The 24,144-nt window shown below is 42.9% G+C and overlaps 1 protein-coding gene across 2 annotated transcripts in view; it reads right to left on the reverse strand.

Moving 5' to 3' along the window:
* The window catches only part of ppp2r5eb (protein phosphatase 2, regulatory subunit B', epsilon isoform b), a 97,676-nt gene extending 75,652 nt beyond the window's left edge, over positions 1-22,024 (reverse strand). For both annotated transcript variants that reach the window (XM_078406774.1, XM_078406773.1), the window contains exon 1: positions 21,349-22,024. In XM_078406774.1, coding sequence (XP_078262900.1) covers positions 21,349-21,502 — 154 coding nt within the window. In that variant the 5' untranslated portion in view covers positions 21,503-22,024. The remainder of the gene's footprint in view (positions 1-21,348) is intronic.
* Between the last annotated feature and the right edge of the window lie 2,120 nt (positions 22,025-24,144).

Below are 24,144 nucleotides of genomic sequence, written 5' to 3' on the forward strand. Positions count from 1 at the left end.
AAAACAAATCAAAAATTATTATAGCAGAATCAAGGAACAAAAAAAAGTGCTGGAATAACTCAACGGATCAGGCAGCATCCCTGGAGAACATAAATAGGCGATGTTTCTGCTCAGGGCACTTCAGGCTGATTTTGGGGGAGGGTGGATGAAAGCTAGAAGAAAGGAGGGGCATGACAAAATGTGGCAGGTAGTAGGTGAACACGGGCAAGGCGGGGTTAGAGAGCTCTTAAGGATAGCGGAGTCAGGGGGTATGGGGAGAAGGCAGGAACGGGGTACTGATTGAGAATGATCAGCCATGATCACATTGAATGGTGGTGCTGGCTCAAAGGGCCGAATGGCCTACTCCTGCACCTACTGTCTATTGTTTTGATAGGCGGATGGTTAGACAAAGGCTAGAAATGAAAAGTGTGGTGTGAGACAAAAGAATGAAGAGTTGGAAATTGTGAAGCAAGAGAATGGAACATAGGTGGAGGGGGATTTGGTGCGAGTTTAGGTTGGGCATGTGGGCGGGGGGGGAAGAGAGGGCTGTTAGTGGTTAAATTAAATTGGAGAATTCAATATTCATACTGTTAGATTGTAAGCCACCCAAGCGGAATGAGGTGTTGTTCCTCCAGTTTGCGTGGGGTTTCACTCTGGTAATGGAGGAGACCCAGGACAGAATGGACAGTCTAGGAATGGGAAAGGGGGTTAAAAATAGTTGGCAACCAGGAAATCTCAATCAAACTGGAGGAACAACACCTCATTCTGCTGGGTATCTTACAACCCAACAGTATGAACTTTGAAGGTAGACACAAAATGCTGGAGTAACTCGGCGGGTCAGGCAGCATCTCTGGAGAGAAGGAATGTGTGTCATTTGGGTCGAGACCCTTCTTCAGACTGATGTCAGGGGGGGGGGGGTGGGACAAAGATAGAATGTAGTCGGAGACAGGAAGACTAGTGGAAGAACTGGGAAGGGGGAGGGAATAGAGAGGGAAAGCAAGTACTATCTGAAGTTAGATGAACATTGAATTCGACAAGTTTAGGCAACCTCTACAATACGATAAACTTTATTCATCCCCTGGGGAAATTGGTCTGCCGACAAGCACAACACAAAAGGTACACAAAAACTTGAAATTAAAAGTGAAAACTAAAAGACAAGCGACTGTTGGTTGGCTGTCATGTGCACAGTGCCTTCACCAGAACAAATGAACAAACAAACACAGACTTAACCCCTGGGTAGAGGATTCTAGAATGCCCCCCCTCCCCCACACCGGATCCCCCTTTGTTCTCCCACCATCCCTCAAGGCGGTCTCCCATGCCGAGTCCTCCATTGTTCTTCACTGCAGACGCCCCCATGCCGGATCCCCGTTGCCTCCCTCTTCTTCCTCCTCACGCTCATCAACCGCGAGGCCCCACTGCTGCCGAGGCTCCCTGCCGCCGCGGCTCCCATTGCCATCGCCACTGAGGCTCCTTCGGTCCAGAAAGGCCTCAGCTATTTACAATAAACAATAACCATTTAGATGAAGGGATTAAAAGAAACATTAGCAAATTTGCAGGTGACACAAAGCTGGGTGGCAGTGTGAACTGTGAGGAAGATGCTATGAGGATGCAGGGTGATTTGGACAGGTTGGGTGAGTGGGCAGAAGCATGGCAGATGCAGTTTAATGTGGATAAATGTGAGGTTATCCACTTTGGTGGCAAGAACAGGAAGGCTGATTATTATCTGAATAGTGTCGTGAGGAAAAGAGGACATACAACGAGGTCTCGGTGTCCTTGTACATCAGTCACTGAAAGTAAGCATGCAGGTACAGCAGGCAGTAAAGAAAGCTAATGGCATGTTGGCCTTCATAACAAGAGGAGTTGAGTAGGAGCAAAGAGGTCCTTCTGTGGTTGTACAGGGCCCTGGTGAGACCACACCTGGAGTATTGTGTACAGTTTTGGTCTCCAAATTTGAGGAAGGACATTCTTGCTATTGAGGGAGTGCAGTGTAGGTTCACAAGGTTAATTCCCAGGATGGGGGGACTGTCATATGTTGAAAGAATGGAGCGACTGGACTTGTATACACTGGAATTTGGAAGGATGAGAGGGGATTTTATTGAAACATGAAATGAAGGGATTGGACACATTAGAGGCAGGAAACATGTTCTCAATGCTGGGGGAGTCCAGAACCAGGGGCCACAGTTTAAGAATATGGGGTAGGCCATTTAGAACAGAGATGAGGAAAAGCTTTTTCACCCAGGGAGCTGTGAATCTGTGGAATTCTCCACCTCAGAAGGCAGTGGAGGCCGATTCTCTGGATGCTTTCAAGAGAGTTAGAGCTCTTAAAGATAACGGAGATAAGGGATATGGGGAGAAGGCAGGAACGGGGTACTGATTGTGGATGATCAGCCATGATCACAGAGAATGGTGGTGCTGGCTCGAAGGGCCAAAAGGCTACTCCTGCACCTATTGTCTATTGCCTCGCCGCCCGGCTTCACCTCCCCTGGGAGGCCTGTGGGGCAAATGGGACCTACCGGGGTGCGTTCCGGTCTTCGGCATCTTGGTTAATCGGTTGGTGGATCGGCTCCACGCGGCTCCCCGGGGCACTCCCCTGTGTCCCACCTAAACACATCAATTTCTCCCTTCCCTCTGCATTCCTTCCTCTGGCTTTACAATTTGCAACTTTTCAATCTTTTTGTCTCACACCTTTTGCATCTCTGGCTTTTATCCAACCACCTGCCTATCAAAAAACCACGAGGGACAGACATCTCTGGATAGATGAATGGGTGACGTTTTGGGTCGAGACCCTTACTAATCTCCAGCATTTTTTGTCTATCTTCGGTTTAAACCAGTTTCTGCAGTTTCTGCAGTTCCTTCCTACAACATATATATTTTTAAACTCTGCCTGTGAACATTTATCACCTGCCCTGCTTTATCCTACCCCTCTATTCTTGTTGTCTCCCCTTCCTCTCCCCCCCCCTACCCCCACCACATACAATCAATCTGAAGAAGGGTCCAGACCCACAACGCCAGTGGAATACCAGTGGAATACCAGTGGAATTCACTGCCTCAGAAGACAGTGGAGGCCAAGTCTGAATGCATTCAAGAGAGAGCTAGATAGAGCTCTTAAGGATAGCAGAGTCAGGGGGAATGGGGAGAAGGCAGGAACGTGGTACTGATTGAGAATGATCAGCCATGATCACATTGAATGGTGGTGCTGGCTCGAAGGACCGAATGGCCTACTCCTGCACCTATTGTCTATATGGGGAGAAGGCAGGAACGGGGTACTGATTGTGAATGATCATCAATGATCACAGTGAATGGCGGTGCTGGCTCGAAGGGCCGAATAGCCTCCTCCTGCACCTATTGTTTATTGTTTATTTATTGTCTATCCATGTCCTTCAGGGATGCTGCCCCTGAGTTACTCCAGCACTTTGAAATAGAATAAGAACTTTTGAAGGAGGACATAGTGACAATCTCACTCTTAATTTTCCACGTCAAAAGTAAATGTGCTGTTAAGTCTAAACCCAAACAAATAAGATTGTGTCCCAACAATATAGATCAAGAATGGAAGAATTAAGAATAAAAACTTTGGTTGGTGTTAAAACTTGGACAACTATCAGATAATAATAATAATAATAATAATTTATTTATTTTATATAGCGCCTTATCGGATGCTCAAAGCGCTTTACAAAAACAATTAACATAGAAACAAACAGACAAACTATCCTGACGGAAAAGCGGCAAATACACAATGCCAGCGTCCTCTCACGTCAGGGTCCGGCAGTAGACATCAAAAAGCACAAGACACAGATATAATTTTTACACAAACAGCCATTACAGTGATTGCTCTAGGCACACCCTCACTGTGATGGAAGGCAAAGTCTTATCTCCTCCTCATTCTTCTCCCGTGGTGCCACGAGGTGATCGAGGCTCCGAACTTTTTGAAGCCCCCACCGGGCGATGGAAAGTCCCAGGGCCGAGCCGAGCAGGCCGATGAAGGTCCTGAGCCCCCACCGGGCGATGGAAAGTCCCAGGGCCGAGCCGAGCAGGCCGATGAAGGTCCTGAGCCCCCACCGGGCGATGGAAAGTGCCGTGGCCAGGCCACGCAGGGTGATGAAGGGCCTGCGGGCGGGTCGATCGTACCTCGCGCTTCGGGGCGGTCGAAGCTGCTACGGCTGGAGCTCCCAAAAGCCGGTCGCCAGCCAGGGACCTGCGAACTCCCGATGTTGCGGTCTGCAGGGCCCACGGCCGAAGCCTCCGAGATGGTAAGTCCAGGCCCTGCGACCGGAGTCTTTGAGGTCGATCCCAGCTGGAGGCCGCCGACTCCACGATGTTAGGCCGTAGCGCGAACGGAGATACGACACGGTAAAGGTCGCATCTCCGTTGAGGAGGAGATTTGAGATTTGAGATTTGAGATAAGGCCTCAGAAACATGAGCTTGCCACTTGGCAATTCAGGTGACACCAAACAAATATTTTAAAAATAATTATTCTCAAGTTCATGTGGATATCAATCCTAAATTACTTCACATCGTTCAATCTAAATTCAAACTGATAGCCAACATTGAAAGCCTTTGTGTAGGAAGGAACTGCAAATTCTGGCCTAAACAAAATGTTGAAGTAACTCAGTGGGTTAGGCTGCCTCTCTGGAGAGAAGGAATGCAACCACATGATCCTGGTGAGAAAAGAATTATCTTCTTTCAATTCAGTCCTGTCATAAGATCAATGGAATACAGCATAATAATCATAATCCCATCGTGTCAAATGAAATAAATTAATAGCACAAAATAACTTTCGTAATGGACTCACCCAAGGATGGAATGAAGTTGTAGACTCAAAAACAGGTTTGTGATACACTTAAATCTTATCATCCCATCAGATCGTCCTCTCTACAGAAACACACTGTTTTTGAATCCCTTCAATGGATCCACCAAGACAATTTCCTTGCAAGAGTCTCCCAAAAAAAATCCATTTATTTCTCATTTAAAATTGTATACTCCAGTTTCTGAATCTTTCGTTAATGTCATAATTTATCACCAAAGTCAAATCATTTAATTTTGAAAATATCGGTTAAAATCATTTGAGGTGATCTCATTACCCAAAAGATAAACAATGGAAGGTTCTGGGAGATGGAAACTCGTTTTTGTTATTCCACACACATGGTCAAGGAAAAGCTAAATACTACAAATTTTGGAGACCTAAAATAAAACAAAATTATGTAAACACTTGGGTCGGAAAGCTTCGTGGTGTTAACAGGCTATATAATGCTGCTGCTTATATTTGGTATTATTTCAATAAAAACCACCAGTGGACAGCAATGCAGGGATCAATTGATTCCAAGATCTGAACTGAAATGCATAAGAGTCGCTCGGAAACAGTTGAAGGTCATTGCATCTAACTATCCTTCCTGCCACTCTATTCACCAATGAGTCATTGGGTGTTACAAAAACAGATAGTCACAAAGGACCAGCTATTTATATTGTTCAACCTACACCACGTGGTACCATTTACTTAAACTTGATTGAAAAGATAACATGAAGCATATACCATTAGGTTCAAGAAGAGCCCATTCCACACTTTTTTCTGACCATTGAATGGACCTCCCCCAAGATAAGCATGTGGTTCAGATCTCACAATCTACCTCTTTACAAATCTTTCACATTTTTCATTTGCACTTTCTCTGTAGCTCAAGTACAATTTTCTGCATTCTGTTTATTTGTTCTTTGCACTACTTATGTATGGGTTGATTGTACTCGTGCATAGCATGATTTGCCTGCATTGCCTTGATAGCATACAAAACAAGGTCTTTTTCCACTGTATCTCATGACACATGATAATAATAAATCAATACTACTGCAGGTCACATCCCAAGAATAAAATCAAAAGACCACGTCACAAACATCATCTTTCTCCTTCAATAATATACCAATACCAAATGGTTAAATATTAGGGTTTCTGTAAAACATATAGCACAAGTACATTTTCTCATTTTATAGCTTTAAACATTTACTTCAATTTAAGTCCAAGCTGTTTTTAAACATTTCTGATCAGAAACACTACCTCTAACCCCTGATCATTAAGCATGATCCAAGTCAATGACCCATAATGAAAATTGGCCTAACACAATTTCTCTCTTTGCAAATGTCATCTGACCTCTAAGTATTTCCAGCAAATATTGCTTTATTTCTGTAATTGTTTTAACATTTACATTATTAGTTTCTTGAGGCCAAGAATATTACTGACCAATCAATTTAGTATTTAATTGTGGTCACCATTAATGAAGAACAGAAGGTTCAACCAATTGCTCAGAACAAAGTCCTATACATAGCAATTAAATGGCCTGATCTTCTCCTTCAACTGTCATTCAAATGTGGCTGCCAAGGTAATGTCCTCCACTACTCTACCCAAAACAGTATTAAGAGGATCCTTTGAACAACCGTGCATCAAAAAGTCTATTTTTCAACATTTGTAAAAGTTCATCGCAGCCTAAATAAAACACCATTAGTGGTAAAATCGCTGAATGGCACCAGAATTCACACACTACTAACCCAGGATGTGAGCTACCACAAAAACAAGTGAGTGCTTCTCACAGTTGTTTGCTGACAGGGTTCTTCCAAGCAATAATGAAATCCAAAACATTTTAGCTTTCGATAACCAAAGTATTCACCCACCTATCTCAAGAATAAAGATGTTATCATCCTTCAGATTAAGTAGTCTTGAATTGAACTTCTCTGGAGTTTAAAAGAATGGGGGGCAATCTTATTAAAACATACATGATCATCAGGAGGGCAAGACAAGACAGGATTGAGATATTTCCATTGGAAGGAGTCACAAATGAAGAGACATTGTTTTGGTATATTGGCTATTCATATAAAACTGAGCACTGGAATTTCATCTCACAGTAGGTGGTAAATGTTTGGAATTCTGCACTCCTGGGGTTCTTCAGGCTAGATCACAAGGTATTTCAATAAGAGATAGATAAAATTAAAATAAATTTAAATGGGGGAATTGAGGGGAATGCAGGACTGTGCTGAGGCCTTTGACAGATTAATCGTGATCATTTCAATGGCAGAGCAGGCTGAAGGGGCCAGGTGGCATATTCCTGCTCAGATTTGTGTTTCATAAGCACATGATACAAAGCAAAATTAGATTAAAACTGAATTGACGAATAACACGATCATCAACAGCAAAACATGAATTAAAGTTCAGAAACTATGTACAAATATTTTAAAATCTTGATCATGAACGGCCAAACTATGGCCCAATATGGCCTGTCCTGCTGCCGAAATATTTCACCAGGGTAAATAGTTTCACGTGGAATGTAGTTTATTCCACAACCTCCTGGTCATGACGGAAGTTGGACAGCGAATTGCAAGGGCATATGACATTGAAGATACTGAAAATATCTAACAGCAAGAGGGAAAAAAGGGTGATGAGAAGATAGGGACATAAATTAATAAAGGATACTTTGAGGAAGGTGAATAGTTTAACTCCAATGCATTCCTTCCAGTGGGTATCAGTCCTCTTAACACTAAAGCAGGACTCAAATTTCCAGCGAAGACATGCTCAGGAGTTCATGGGCCTCGTGTACTGGAGCTATACGGAAGTGACATTACAATGAATTTTGTATATTGCGTAGACCCAATGGTGTTCATGTATACTATTGAATAGCACTCATGATACCAGCAACAAATCCATCCCAGAGTCTTCGACTCCAATCGGAAAATGGTGATCCATGCAAAAGAGCAGGGCATTCATTTAGATGCTGTTCATAATCGCCATTTTCTTTTCCTCAGACATGGGTGCAATATTTTCATCTTTCTATTACTACAATTATTTTTTCATTACAATGAAAGGTCTATGTTGGAATCCAAAGACCGAAAAGATCTTTACTGCTCGGTTGATTATATTAGCCATTTGACAATTTGCCTGTCGAGTATACAGGTCTCCAGATATGAGAATATCATTGCAAAAATATGCAGGGAGTCTAAAGACCAAAACTGGACTTCTGACAATTAGATTGTCAAAGATGTAAAAGGAAGCAATTCTTTTTCATCTTTGTCATGATAGCTTGTTGCTTCCTTATATTCTCAAACAGGGCAAATAGTTTTCATTAGCATAAACTAAAATAATCAATGCAGAACACGGGCAATCTCTTGTGTCTGGTATTTCAAGAGCATTTGTCAGCAAAATTCCATTCATATCTGTAATTGATTTAAAAAAAATTAAGCCATCAGATTCTGCTCGCGCCATATTCACCATTTTTTTAGCCTACACAGAGCATAGACAAATTAACCCACAGATTTTGGAGGTAAGCAATATTTACTAGAGGACTCCTAAACTCTATTCACATTTATAACATAAAAGGGCACAGGAAACCCCCACGTTAAAAATCACAGGATACAGAAATTCGCCTTTATATAATTTACGAATAACTACCCATAAAATTGAGGTATGCAATAAAATAAACTAATCCACAAATAAAATATGCGAAAAAAGTAAAGAAACCAACAATTATTTTAAATCTTGGGCGTCTTCATGTATACATAGAAGTGGCTTTGCGTCACAGAAATCCGTGATATGGTCAGTTTTCAAAAGATTTGGATATGGTCTGTTTTCTAAGATTCTAATCCTCCATAGATGAAGATATTGCCTGGTTAGGCAGTAAGTTATACAAACCACTAACATATGTTAGTGTAAGAAAATAACTGCAGATGCTGGTACAAATCAAAGGTATTTATTCACAAAATGCTGGAGTAACTCAGCAGGTCAGGCAGCATCTCAGGAGAGAAGGAATGGGTGACGTTTCGGGTCGAGACCCTTCTTCAGATGTTAAATGTGTCACATTGCAGATAGGGTTCAAAGTAAAACCCAGCATCCGTGTCAAATCTTGTATTCCGATTAGCATTTTCCCAACTGGGTGACACAGCAGTAGAGTTGCTGCCTTACAGCGCCACAGACCCAAGTTCCATCCTGACTCCGGATGTTGTCTGTACAGAGTTTGTACTTTCTCCCCGTGACCCGCATGGGTTTTCTCTGAGATCGTCAGTTTCCTCCCACACACCAAAGATGTACAGGTTTGTAGGTTAATTGGCTTGGTATGAATGCAAAATTGTCCGTAGTGTGTGTAGGATAGTGATCATGTGGGGGGAAAATCGCTGGTCGGTGCGGACTCGGTGGGCTGAAGAGCCTGTTTCCACGCTGTATCTCTAAACTAAATCAATAAAAGTGAACGAGGATAACACGAATATACAAGACTGGGCTCAGTCTTGGGGAGGCATAGATCCTCCGATGTAGCAGACAAATTTGGGAATACTCACTTGGTTTTAGAAGGCAGCCAGCAACTATGATACCCAACACCCAGTATAACTTACCAATGCCAAGAGAAATGAAACGGGAGTCAAACAGCAAAGTCCAAAATCAGCAATATTTATAATTAACTTTCTAACTCTCGAGTCTGGTATCTTGCACTATATCTTGCAATTGATAAACCATTCTTTCACTGTAATTGTTTTGTGCGATAGAGGGTCTAAATCCTGTTCCCAACATGCTTTCTATATTATGGCACACAACTTTGAAGATCACAAATTAGACTTTAATTTCTCACCATCGCAACGCATCTAAATTTGCACATTCAAATCTATGATGCTCTTTTTGTTTAGATGATTTTGCATAATCCATCAAGGAAAAACTCACGATCCAACATCTCTCAGCGCTCAAAACAAGGCAGCATCCGTAGTCAGGGTCAAACCCGGGTCTCTGGCACTGTAAAGCCGCAGCTCTACCACTGCAAGACCGTGCCACCCAAAACCTTTAGGTTTATTATTGTTACATGTAATGAAAAGCTTTATTTTGCATGTGATGCAAACAGATCAGATTTAAGTCAAGTCAAAGTCAAGTCAAAGTCAATTTTATTGTCAATCCTCAGCCAGTTTACACAGACAGAAAATCGAAATACCGTTTCCCACAATCCCGAGGAACAAAGTGCATAAAACTAAGTTAAAATTAAAAAGGCACAGCAAACAACAATCAACATAAAATATAAAATATAGTCACTTCAAATGCGTTAAAACATTTTTTTTAAAGTGTCTGGTGCTGGATGTGCGTGTGTGTGGGGTGTTAAAGTCCAGGTCCAATAGGGGCAGGGGAGAGAGGGGGAAGGGAGGGGAGAGAGTTCAGCATCCTGACAGCCTGGTGGAAAAAACTGTTCTTTAGTCGGGTGGTGCTTGACCTCAGGCTGCGAAACCTTCTCCCTGAAGGCAGGAGGGTGAAGAGGCTGTTGGAGGGGTGGGAGGGGTCACCCACAATGCTCAATGCTTTGCGGGTGAGGCGGGTGGTGTAAAGGACCAGGAGTGTTGGGAGTGAGGCGCCAGTGATCCTCTCAGCAGTGTTTACTATGCGCTGCAGGGTCTTGCGGCTGGAGGCTGTGCAGCTGCCGAACCACACAGTGATGCAGCTGCTGAGGATGCTCTCGATGGCGCCTCAGTAAAAACTGTACATGATGGGTGTGGGGGCTCCCGCTCTCTTCAGTTTGCGGAGGAAGTAGAGGCGCTGCTGGGCTTTCTTGGCGATGGACGTGATGTTGTTGCTCCAGGAGAGATCCTCGGTGATGTTCACCCCCAGGAATTTGGTGCTGCTCACCTGCTCCACAGCAGCACCATTGATGGTCAGTGGGTGGGGGTGTTGGGTGTGCGTTCTCCTGAAGTCGACAACAATCTCCTTCGTTTTCTCCACATTCAGGAAGAGATTGTTGTCTGTGCACCACGCGGCCAGCTGGTCCACCTCCTTCCTGTAGTGGGTCTCGTCGTTGTTGCTGATGAGACCCACCACTGTTGTGTCATCCGCAAACTTGACGAAGTGGTTGGAGCTGTAGGTGGGTGTGCAGTCGTGGGTCAGCAAGGTGAAGAGCAGGGGGCTTAGCACACATCCTTGAGGGGCACCCGTACTCAGCGTGATGGTGTCCGATGTGTTGCTGCCGACCCGTACGGACTGGGGTCTGGCAGTGAGGAAGTCCAGCAGCCAGTTGCAGAGAAGGGGGCTGAGGCCCAGATTTGTTAGTTTACAAACCAGCTGCTGGGGGATGATGGTGTTGAATGCTGAGCTAAAGTCTATGAACAGCATCCTAACATATGAGTTTTTAGTGTCCAAGTGGGTGAGGGCTGGGTGTAGAGCAGAGGAGATGGCATCCTCAGTGGACCGCTTAGCTCGATATGCAAACTGAAACGGGTCCAGGGAGGGGGGGAGGTTGGATCTGATCTGCTTCATGACCAGCCTCTCGAAGCACTTCATGATGGTTGAAGTCAGCGCTACAGGGCGGTAGTCGTTGAAGCAGGATGGAGAAGACTTCTTGGGCACAGGTATGATGGTGGTTTCTTTGAAGCACAAGGGAACAACAGCCTGGCTCAGGGAGATGTTGAAGATGTCTGTGAGGACATCTGTGAGTTCAGCTGCGCAGTCTTTTAGCACACGACCAGGAATGTTGTCAGGTCCAGAAGCTTTCCGGGTGTTAATCCTTAACAGTGTGCTCCTCACACTGCCTGGAGACAGACAAATAGCCTGGTCGTTGGGGGGGGAGTTGTTTTACCATAGATACAATCTCAGCATTGTAGCATATCAATTCCGTAGACAAAGTCCAATGTCGTCAATGGGGTTGAAGTGAATCAAGCAGTGTCCCAGCTTAAGGAAGGACCGTTCAGAAGCCCAATAACAGAGGGGAAGCAGCTGTCCCCGAGTCTGGTGGTGTACGCTTTCAATCGTCGGTATCTTCTGCCAGATGGGAGCAAGGAGGAGGAGGAAATGATCTGGGTGGGAAAAGTCTTTGATTATTTTGGCTGTTTTTCCAAGCACTGAAGTGTAGATGGAGTCATGGGTGGATAATCTGGTTTATGTGATGGACGGGGCTACGTCTATTGCTCTTTGCAATTTCTTGCATCTTGGGCAAAGCGGTTGCCAAACCAAGTATGCAGGTACAACAGACAGTGAAGAAAGCTAATGGCCTGTTGGCCTTCATTGCGAGAGGATTTGAGTTTAGGAGCAAGGAGGTCGTACTGATGTTGTACAGGGTCCTGGTGAGACCGCACCTGGAGTATTGTGTGCAATTTTGGTCTCCTAATTTGAGGAAGGACATTATTGATATTGAGGGAGTGCAGCGTAGGTTCACCAGGTTAATTCCGGGGATGGGGGGACTGACATATAATGAAAGAATGGATCGACTGGGCCTGTATTCACTGCAATTTAGAAGGATGAGAGGGGATCTTATAGAAACATATAAAATTCTTAAGAGGATTGGACAGGATACATGCAGGAAAAATGTTCCCGATGCGCGGGGGGGGGGGGTCCAGAACCAGGGGTCACAGTTTAAGAATATGGGGTAGGCCATTTAGGATTGAGATGAAGAAAACATTTTTTCATCCAGAGAGTTGGAATTCCGTGGAATTCTCTGCCACAGAAGGATGTTTAGGAGAGAGTTAGATTTAGCTCGGAGGGCTAAAGGAGTCAGGGGATGTGGGTAAAAGCAGGAACGGGGAACTGATTTTAGATGATTGGCCATGAATTTAGAAGGATGAGGGGGGATCTTATTGAAACATATAAGATAATTAGGGGATTGGACACATTAGAGGCAGGAAACGTGTTCCCAATGTTGGGGGAGTCCAGAACAAGGGGCCACAGTTTAAGAATAAGGGGTAGGCCATTTAGAACGGAGATGAGGAAGAACTTTTTCAGTCAGAGAGTGGTGAAGGTGTGGAATTCTCTGCCTCAGAAGGCAGTGGAGGCCAGTTCGTTGGATGCTTTCAAGAGAGAGCTGGATAGAGCTCTTAAGGATAGCGGAGTGAGGGGGTATGGGGAGAAGGCAGGAACGGGGTACTGATTGAGAGTGATCAGCCATGATCGCATTGAATGGCGGTGCTGGCTCGAAGGGCTGAATGGCCTACTCCTGCACCTATTGTCTATTGTCTATGATCAGATTGACTGGTTATGGTGGCTCGAAGGGCCAAATGGCCTACTCCGGCACCTATTTTTCTGGGTTTCCATAAACCCTACAGTGTGCTTTCTATCATGCACCTGCTGAGGTACATTCCATGTTGCATCTTATTATCACCTCAGGAAAAATTAAGAAACTTTATCAATTAACTAGTTTATAATCAGTTAAATCTCTTACAAGTTTCATAACTCACCCCTCATGAACTGATATGGCAAATATTTTTTTTCCACAAGGCTCACATCAGAAAGGTGTTTGTTTTAAATAAACTGCACCAAAACATGTCTTGCACACAGTGAAGTAACATCCATTCAATTTCTGATCCCACAAAAGCTATCATAAGAACACAATCAGAAGGTCATAATTTTATAGGAGCAAATTTAGGCCATTCAGCCCATCAAGTTTACTCTGCTATTCAATCATGGTTAATCTACCTCTCCCTTCTAACCCCATTCTCCTGCCTTCTCCCCATAACCCCTGACACCCATACCAATTAAGAATCTATCTATCTCTGCCTTAAAGATCTATTGACTTGGCCTTCACAGCTTCTGCGTCAAAGAACCATCCTCTGACTACAGAAATTCCTCCTCATCTCCTTCCTAAAGGAATGTCCTTTAATTCTGAGGCTATGAGAGTCCTAGACTCTCCCACTAGTGGAAACATCATCTCCATGTTCACTCTATCCATGCCTTTCTTTGAGCATGCAGATATTATGAAGCGTAGAGAAATCTAGAAAGCCTGAAACATACTTTTTTGTAAATCTGACAGAGGGTGAAATGTGGCAATTGAAAGCCAGTCCATAATGTTGGGACAGAGAACAATAATTCACCACCTCTGGTTTACTTAGTTTAAAATGTTCGCTGATGAGTATTTCACTTGCAGCTGGCAAGAGGAGAGTTAATTGTGATAAATGTCGTTTTGCCTGCTCAAAGATCAACTTCATGCTTGCTTATTTGCATAACTGAACTCTTAGTGGTAACTTAGCTGAACAATGAATGACTTCTGACTGAAACAAAATACAAGCTTCATTTGTGGAAAACTTTCACCATAATTGAGGGTTATCATTTCTGAAACTATCTGAAACATAATGACGATAGACACAAAATGCTGGAGTAACCCAGCAGGCCATACAACATCTCTGGAGAAAAGGAATGGCTGACATTTTGAGTCAAGACCCTTCATCAAACTGAGAGTCAGGGGAGGGGGAGACTAGATTATCAAGGAAATGTAGAATGGGTCATTGTTAGCTGAGGGAAAGATGACAAGGCAATAAGTAAAATTAATCAGGAGGGCAGGGAAACTAGCCGAATAACTAGGATGGGGAGAGATGGAGGGGAAAAGTAAGGGCTACTTGGAGAAATCAATATTCATACTGCTAGGTTGTGAGCTGCCCAAGCGAAATATGAGGTGCAATCCTGCCAATTTGGTGGCTCAGGACAGAAAAGGCCAGTTTGGGAATGGGAGTTAAAGGGGGATCGCGTAGGTCTAGCCTCGCTTGGTCTCGCCGATATATAGCAGTCTGCACCTGGAACAGCGGATACAGTAGATGAGGTTGGAAGTGGTTCAAATGAACCTCTGCCTCACCTGAAAGGACTGTCGGAGTCCTTGGACAGAGTCGAGGGAGGAAGTATAGGGACAGGTGTTGCATCTCCTGTGGATGCTGGGGAAGTACCTGGGGAGGGGGTGGGAAGGGATGAGTTAACCAGGAAGTTGCGGATGGAATAGTCTCCACAGAAAGCATTAAACGGTATAGATAGGAAGATGTGGTTAGTGGATAGGCGATGTTTTGGGGCAGTCTGAAGAAGGGTCTTGACGCAAAACGGCATCTGTCCATGTCCTCCAGAGATGCTGGCTCACCTGCCGAGTCAATCCAGCACTAGGATTAAGTGCATTATTGTCATAGGTACCAAATACAGTGAAAAGCTTTGTTTTGCATGATGAACAAAACTGATCAGATATACCATACACAAGTACAATCAAATCAAATGTGAGTACGATAGAGGGAAGGGAAAGATACAGAGTGCAGAATGTAGATACCAGCATTATAGCATATCTGTTCCATGGATAAAGTTCAATATCAACATTGGGGCACAGGTGAATCAGACAGTACCCTAATCTATGGAAGGACTATTCAGAAGTGTTATAAGGGAAGAAGCTATTCCCACATCTGGTGGTGCATGCTTTCAAGCTTCTGTACTGTTTGCCATCCTGGAGCAAGGAAAGGAATGACCAGGTGGGGCAAGTCTTTGATTGTGTTGACTGCTTTTCCAAGACAGCGTGCAGTGTTGATAGTCAAAGATAGTCTGTGTGATGGACTGGGCTACATCTCCAGCTCTGTGCAGTTTCTTGGGGACATCAACAAATCTCTAATTTCTTGGAAGAAATTGCGTGTTCTGTAAAACAATGACTAACGGATAATAAGCTCAATAAGCCTTGCCTCAAACATACAAAGTGCTCACATTTCAATATTTCTGCAGGAAGCCGAAAAAAAAATACACTTTCTTCCTTACCTGCCTTTGAGAACATCATCAAACTAAATTGCTTTAAAAAAGTTTTCATTCTAATCCATTAAACTTTATGAAATGTTTAGGGATTTGCCAGAAATTTTTAATCAATGTAATCACTTTTCACCATGTAACATCTAGATGAAAATAACAAATAAAGATTTGCCAAATCTAATAATTACTCATTGAGGATGTCAGGAGATTTTTCAAATGCAGAACAGGGCAATCAGCTGCTCCAGTCTTCAGCTGAATTTTTGTTGAAAAGCAATATTCAAAAGTCAGTCCCATTCCAATTACAAATGAAAAAGCAAAACATGGCAATAATAGAAAAGGCTCTTTCTTTATCTACCACAATGATTTGCAAATGAGAGAAAGCAACGAGCATGCATTTCATAGGTATGATACCATGAAAAATTGGTATAAACAATTATCAAGTGACATTTCTGTGAAAGTTGGTATTGAGGTCAATTCCCGGAATGGCGGGTCTGTCGTATGTTGAAAGACTGGAGCGACTAGGCTTGTATACACTAGAATTTAGAAGGATGAGAGGGAATCTTATTGAAACATATAAGATTATTAAGGGATTGGACATGTTAGAAGCAGGAAACATGTTCCCAATGTTGGGGGAGTCCAGAACCAAGGGCCACAGTTTAAGAATAAGCGGTAGGCCATTTAGAATGGAGATGATGAAAAACATTTTCAGCCAGAGAGTTGTAAATCTGTGGAATTCTCTTCCTCAGAAGGCAGTGGAGGCCAATTCTCCGGATGCTTTCAAGAGAGAGCTAGATAGAACTCTTAAAGATAGCAGAGTATGGGGAGAAGGCAGGAACAGGGTACTCTCGAAGGGCCGAATGGCCAACTCCTGTACTCATTGTCTATTGAAAGTTCTGAAATAATTCTTTCAGAGCCAAGTCACAACAAACCATATATATATCCTATAGATCTTTGTCCAACCCACTCCCCTGACATCAGTCTGAAGACGGGTCTCGACCCGAAACGTCACCCATTCCTTCTTACCAGAGAGGCTGCCTGTCCCGCTGAGTTACTCCAGCATTTGGTGTCTATCCGATAGTAATAATTGTTACAATGTATGGTGCATTGCCACGCTGACCACATTATCCCTAATTGGAGAAGCATCTTTCAATATGAACATGTCTTTTCAACAGAATCTTGAAGCAGCACCTAACTAGGTTATGAAAACTTCCTACTACACCATCGATGTATCATTTATGCAAGCATTACTTAGCATACACATTATAGGGAAAAACTATAGCTCAGTCTGAAGGGTCTCAACCCGAAACATCACCTATTCCTTTTCTCCAGAGATGCTGTCTGTCCTGCTGAGTTACCTTTTGAGTCTATCTGTCGAGAAAAGCAATGCAGGGCAAGCACAGGGTTGGCACTCCTCCAGCATTTCCTCATTTCCAATATGTCAATAAACCCCTGCATCTCCTTTTCCCTCATTCAAAATCACAGAAAAATTACAACAAAAATAAGCTACCCCACCTAATCACGCCCCTTCCAGCATAAGGTCAGGCCCCTGCAGGTTCCCGCAACTACAGTCTGAATGTGATATGGGTTTCCGCTTCTGCCACCCTTTAGGTTTGTTTTGCCTCTTCTGTCCTCTAGCCTTCTGCCATTTACTCTGTATATGTCCCTCGGTCTTTGATCATGCTTTTGAGAGAAGATGCCCTTCCTATTTCTGCCATTTGGACCCCTCAGAATTCCAATTAAATCTCCTCTCATATTGTTCTGATCCAAAGAATTGCGTATCCAATCTTTCCTCATGCCTACAATTTTCCAGTCTCACAATATCCTCGTAAATCTTGTCCGCAAAGCTTCAGTGCAGTAACGTGGTAACCAGAATTGTAAAATACTGAAGTTGTGAAATAACATTAAAAAATATATTTCTAGCAAAACTATTTTCCTACACTATTCAACATACTCCCTTTCACTATATATTCCTTTACTTTTTTGCACCCCTCCAAAACATTCCCCCTTTGCTTTCCCAATTTCCCTTTTAAATTTCTCTCTTACACTTTCAATATTCTTTATTTGGTATGTTTCCCCCAAACTGATCAGACGCTCTTTATTTTTCTGCAGCCGAAAGGATTTCCTCCTCTTTGTCCACTGCAAACAATTTTTGCATCATCTTCAACTATCATGCCTCCAACAGTTGTCCAAAGCATTAATTACATACACATTCAAAGCAAGAGTGTGATAATGAACCTTAAAGTAGTGATCAATCATTAGCTTTGTTTCCTGCCACTAAACCCATAATCCATCCATTTGCCACTCCTCCTTGGAGCCCATGGATTTTACTTTTTTTGTGGGACCTCAATACAAACCTTGCTGAAATACATGCAACTTAGTCAAATGGATCACTCTTACGGATCGTTCTCATTACCTTAAAAAATGTCAATCTGACATTAAACACAATTTCCCCTTAACAAATCCATGCTGACTACCTCCGATTAATGTGTACCTTTTAAATGAAAGTTTGTATGGTTCCTTAGAAATGGATTGCAATAAATTATCCACCAAATTTAAACTACTCTAGTTTCTTTGTTTAAAAAGGGAAGAAGGGAATAAACCATGTACATTAGCAGCCCTCCAATCCTTTGGCACTATTCTTGCAGTCGGCGAGTTAAAAAATTGTTGTACGAACCACTAATTTCCAAAGACTGGACCAAAAAGCTGGAGTAACTTAGTGGGTCAGACAGCATCTCTGGAGAAAAGGAATAGGTGACGTTTCGGGTCAAGACCCTTCTTCAGATTATTTTAAAAGTCTGGGATATACTTCTAGGGCTGGCGATTTATGAATTTTCAAAGATGTTAAATCCCTTACAACTCATTCCTTTATTTTTCCCATCTATTATTTCACACTAAAAAACTGCAATATCGTGTCCCCCGCCCTGTAAATACATACACTAAATATTCATAAAGCACTTTACCCACCACATGAAGATCATCCTTTTGATTGCTGGTTTACTCTTTCCTTCATTCGCCTCTTACTCGTAACATACTTAGGAAAAAGTTTCTCTCTTTCTCTTTACTTTCCTAATTTCCCGTAAAATTTTAGTTATAATTTCTAAACTCTTCCATATTCACATCCAGAACTCTTAAATGCACCTATTCACTTCAAACACTCCTTGAAACACAATCAACATACACACCAGACTCAGGGTAAAGAATTATCTTTTGGATATATTGGTGACTATTTTATTATGACGAGCACTATGCATGCTCACAAGTGGAAACGTTGTTTTTGCATGCACTATTAAAATCTTTCTTAATTTTAAAGGCCTCTACAGGGTTTATGCCTTTTTATCAAAAGAAAAGCAAACCAGGCTGTTTAGCAAACGCAAATCATTGTTGTTCAGGATCCAGGGGTTGGGCATGAATCAGTCAAAATGCACTCATGATCTGACATTCTATCGAACCATTCAATTGACATACATCATTTCTTTCAGAGAGTCTGCATTAACAACTTCTGTCAACAACCAAATATTTGAACTTAACATCAGCACAAAACAGCAAGGTATTCAATTTGTGTAAGGTCTGAAAGAACATCAATAACAATAAGTATAAGAAAATAACTGCAGATGCTGGTACAAATCGAATAACAATAATATTTTCTAACTAATGCTAATTGAATAAGACTTCTTTGGAGCCAATTTTTAACAGCTACATAGAGACACTCGTAAATTTTCAGTTAGACCGCGTTGCACTCAGGCTACAACGCTATACGTGGCCTACAACTGTAAAACTATATTCCCAATGAATATATTCCAATAAATGTGTTTATTACATTTGCTCTGTGATGCTTGTATTTAACATTCCTTGCACTTTGAAATTTTATTTGCAAAATACACTGTGCTTCTGAGATGTGTGAAATTGATATGTTCCAGGTCTTATCACCAGTCTGGACTGAGCTTGCTGATCTCAAGTGAGAGAAGCTGGTTTGGATAAGTTGGGCTACACAAGTTGGAAAGGACAGAAAAATACAAATTAAAATCAGTGGCATTTATTCTTGATTGAGTACCCTGTGATGACCTACTGTAGGAATGTGATCAACAGTTTGGCTTTATATTATTACAACATACAGCATAAAATAACCACCTTTAGGCAATGAAACAGAGGCCCTTAAGTAACTGAGAGAATGCTAGCATGCAAGGAACTGAATCCAAGAAAAAGCCAGTATCTTAAAGAAAGATGGAAAGCAGCTTTACTGCTATTTTCTGCATAAATTACCAATATGTAAGCTGAAAATAATTAGTCTAAGTTCCTACAGTAAATACTATGTGCCACTCCTCTATTAAGTCAGTCTGAGACTTCTCTCCTCAAAAGCAAAATAAATTTGAACCAGAAGATTTCCAGGATTTAGATGTTGGACATGAATCACGAGATTTATATTCATGATTGTGTGCTTATTTAAACTATTTGATTGATGTTACCTTCTTAGAGAGTGTCAACAACTAAACCAGTGATGGCTGATGATAGTTAGCCAAAACTTCAGTTATTGCTATTATACACCAGCTGATAGACAAACCTCCCAAGCATCACTAATATTCATCAGAATCCAAAATACATGCTTTAAAACATTAATGTATTGCAATGCTGAGTAATATTGTGGAGTACATTGTCATTTGCACCCAATTACCAATATTAGAACGCTGTTAAAAAAAAAAAAGATTAACTAAGAGTTACTTGGTTTAAAAAGAAAACTGACATTTAACAGAGAAAAGGTTTAACATGTAATACTAACCCTTGAAAATGTTTAGCATTCATCAGCAACATTATAGATACTATATAATGAAGATTTTATCAATGGTTTATCATTATTGCCCTTTCTTGAAACATTCATAGGTACGAGAAATCTAGACTTCATTTGTGGAAATTAATAACTACAATGATCCATCAATCCTACTGTAAAACTCCATAAACCATCAACGTGTCATTAATTTTTAGTTTATTTTAGGAGGAAACAAATCATTTAGCAGCACAGACTTTTGAAAACCATACAACACACTGGCTCATAGTATTAATGTTTTAAAGGGTCATAGTAACTTACTATTTATTCACAAAATGCTAACTCAGCAGGTCAGGCAGCATCTCAGGAGAGAAGGAATGTGTGAAGTTTCGGGTCGAGACCCTTCCTCAAGGTATGTCTACATTACTCCAACATTTTGTGAATAAATACCTTCGATTTGTACCAGTATCTGCAGTTATTTTCTTACACTATAGTAACTAACTAGATCAATATGATTTAGTTCAATGCCACAGGTGTACACAACTCAAGCTTTCCAAACAATATATTTAACACTAAAAGCTACAAGTAATTGCCTCAAGAAACCCTTGTTACTTCAGCACAGGGAATGGATTATGAAGTGACTGTCAGCCTAGCAACCACACTTTGATGCATCTACTGTGCTGCACCTGGATCACATGGATATGAGGGGAATACGATCTTTAACTTTGATTTATCAGGAAATGGAGAAAAGTTTACATGGGGAAGTTGCAGGGAAACCTTATAAATATCAATGTTAGTTTTCCAGGAAAAAAAACTATTGAAGTAAAGCGCAAAGGGGGAGCCATTCAATCCTCATCTAAGTGAACGTTACTACCGAACTTTACATAAGCTTACATTTTATTAAAGAAACATCTACAGGACCTTTGGGGAATAAAAAGTTATTTTACTGATTCAACCACGCAAGATCGTTCCTGTTCCTACCAATTGCAGCATTGCATTTACCTACTCTTTGGTCAAGTTCACACCAGATCATCTCCAAACACACTGTCATCCTTGTCTACCCGCCAACTTTGCAAAGTGCATGAATGGGGACGGTGGGATATTGAAGGCATCGCAGGTGGAGTAGAGCGAAGGCTGACTTTTGTGGCCTTACCTTTGAGAAGAGGCAGGGGATTCAAGTCGACAGCTTTACCCTGGATCTTGTACTGCGAGGAGCCCTGCGAGCGCTTCTGTTTGGCCTTCCGAACGGACTTGCGGGTGAATCCGTCTACTTTCTCGGTTGGTGTGGTGACAGTGGGCGAGGACATATCCCTTCCGACCGAGTTTAACCCGGCGCCCGGTCACCTCGCTGGAGCGGCGTTCAGCGGCAGCCCGCGTACTGAGAGCAGGCGGGCGGGCGGTAACAAGCGAACGGGTGGCCCCCCACCCACCACCGGCCGGCGTCCTCACCGCCTCTCGATCCGAGGGGTGGGAGGGGATGTCGTGCGGGCGAGTTCGGGGCCACAACAACCCCACTGTCCAGTCAGTGCCACCCCGCCTCCGGGCCGCTCACTTCAAGCGTCCATGAAAATCGGACGGCCTCGGCGTGTGTTTGGGATCGGATCCCCTCCGCGATGGGGGGGGGGGGCAGACAATTATTGGACGATTTATATTTTTTTTCGAAAAAACTGTCACATTCCTCGAGCGCACTCGCTTCACCAGCGCTCGTCCGTCCCTCTTACGTGCTGGCGTGGTGTTCTCTAACTCCCTCCCTATTGTGTTCTTCCTCCTTTTGTGTCAGCACCAAGCGGCCGCGTCTACTTCCAACATGGGGTTGGCTGTGCGGTCAACTCGGCGAGGGGGGGGTTGTTGAAAGGAGGGGGAGGGGGAGAGGGAGGATGTGGGCGGGGGCTCTCGCTCAGTCCCGCCCCCTCTCCACGATGATTGGCCGTTGGCAAGGCGCGCCGCAGACGTCAAAGTTCTCTGACTGGCTGGCGCCGACGTCAATCGGGTTGCGTCACAACGTCGGCAAGCTTGTTTGAGGTGGAAGGAGGAACAATCAAGTTCGGTTGAACGACTTTGTCGTCGTTCCACAAAGGCTGGTCCTGGCGGTCATTCGGCCCTTCAACACCTCTGCTGGCTCCATGCGCCCAGGCCTACGACAACTCCCGGTTGCTAAACACTTTAACTCCCCCTCCCAGTCTGACCTTTCTGTGTAGGGCCTCCTTCACTGTCAGAATGAAGCCCAACGCAAATTGGAGGCACAGCGCCTCATATTTTGCTTGGGCAGCTTTCGCCCCAGCGGTATGAATTTTGGCTTCTCTAACTTCAAGCATTCCCTCCCCTTCCCTCCTCCACTCCGACTAGTTTCACTGTCCTGATTAATTTTACTTCAGTCTGAAGAAGGGTCTCGACCCGAAACGTCACCCATTCCTTCCCTCCAGATGTGTGCCTGACCCGCTGAGTTACTCCAGCATTTTGTTTCTATCTTTGATGTAAACCAACATCTGCAGTTCCTTGCTACACAGTACTGAAGCCGTCTGTTGAGGTTCAAAACAATATCTTGTTCTGTAAGTCCTTGCATTTTATTGCATATATCGAATTTTGACTGAATGTGTATCTTTTAGATATATGTTCAGTCAGTGTTCACTTGTGACTTTTACAATCAGGTCGCTCTCCAGAGATTTCATGGCAAACCTCTAGGCTAAAACTGAGTTATACAGGGAGAGCTGCATTCTTGCATGTTCTGTCACAGAATGGATACAATACAGAGAAGAAAAAAAAAATTGGGCAACTCTAGTTTCATCAGCCCAAAATCTGTAAATTTGCCTTTGTTTGTGTCTTCATAATATACTTACCCACTTCCCCCTTGAAGACCACATTGTAACCTACCTCCGTCATGCCTGTAGACATAACATTCTGGATGGATTCCAACTGCACAGTGTGTAAAAGAAAACTATTTTCTTCATAGAGTGAAAGTTATACAGCATTGAAACAGGCCCTTCAGCCCCATTTATCCTTGCCGACCCGAGGTAGATTGACAGCAGCGAAATAGAGATGGTGAAAGCTTCAAGTTCCTAGATGTAAATATCACCAGCAAATTGTTCAGTTTATTGTCACGTGTACGCTTGTCACATGTACAGATGTACAGTGAAAAGCTTTTGTGACGTGCTAACCAGTCAGTGGAAAGACAATACATGATTACAATCGGTCTATTTACAGTGTATAGACACATAAGGGAATAACGTTTTGTGCAAAGTAAAGTCAGTAAAGTCCGATCAAAAATAGTCTGAGGGTCACCAATGAGATAGTAGTTCACGACTGCTCTCCAGTTGCGGTAGGATGGTTTAGTTGCCTGAGAACAGCTGGGGGAAAACTGTCCCTGAATCGTGAACAAGCCATATCGAAGCAATGACCAAGAAGGCACACCAATGCCTACTTCTTCAGAAGGCTTAGGAAGTTTGGCATGTAAATTTCCCCGATGTGGGACAATAAAGGAATATATTATTATTATTATTATTATGTCCCCAACAACTCTCACTAGCTTCTACATTTGTGCCGTAGAAAGCATTTTATGGGATGCATCTCAGTATGGTTTGTGAACAGCTCCATCCAAGACCGCAAGAAATTCCAGAGATTTTGGATGCAACCTAAACCATCGCCCTTCCATTGACTCCATCTACGCTGCACACGCCACCAGCATAATCAAGGATGAGTCTCACCCTAGTCACTCCCCCTTCTCCCATCACGAAAGAGGTGTGAAAACACAAACCTCCAGAGTCATTTGTTATCAGGCAACTGAACCATCCTTCCAACAACCAGGGAGTGGGCCTGAGCTACTAACTACCTCATTGAAGACCTTCAGACTATATTTAATCAGACTTTACCTTGCACTAAATGTTATTCCATTTATCATCTGTACATGGCGGACGGTACAATTGAATCATGCATAGTCTTTCTGCTAACCGGT

The sequence above is a fragment of the Rhinoraja longicauda genome, chromosome 10 (assembly GCF_053455715.1).
Source record: "Rhinoraja longicauda isolate Sanriku21f chromosome 10, sRhiLon1.1, whole genome shotgun sequence".
In the NCBI taxonomy this organism is placed as follows: domain Eukaryota; kingdom Metazoa; phylum Chordata; class Chondrichthyes; order Rajiformes; family Arhynchobatidae; genus Rhinoraja; species Rhinoraja longicauda.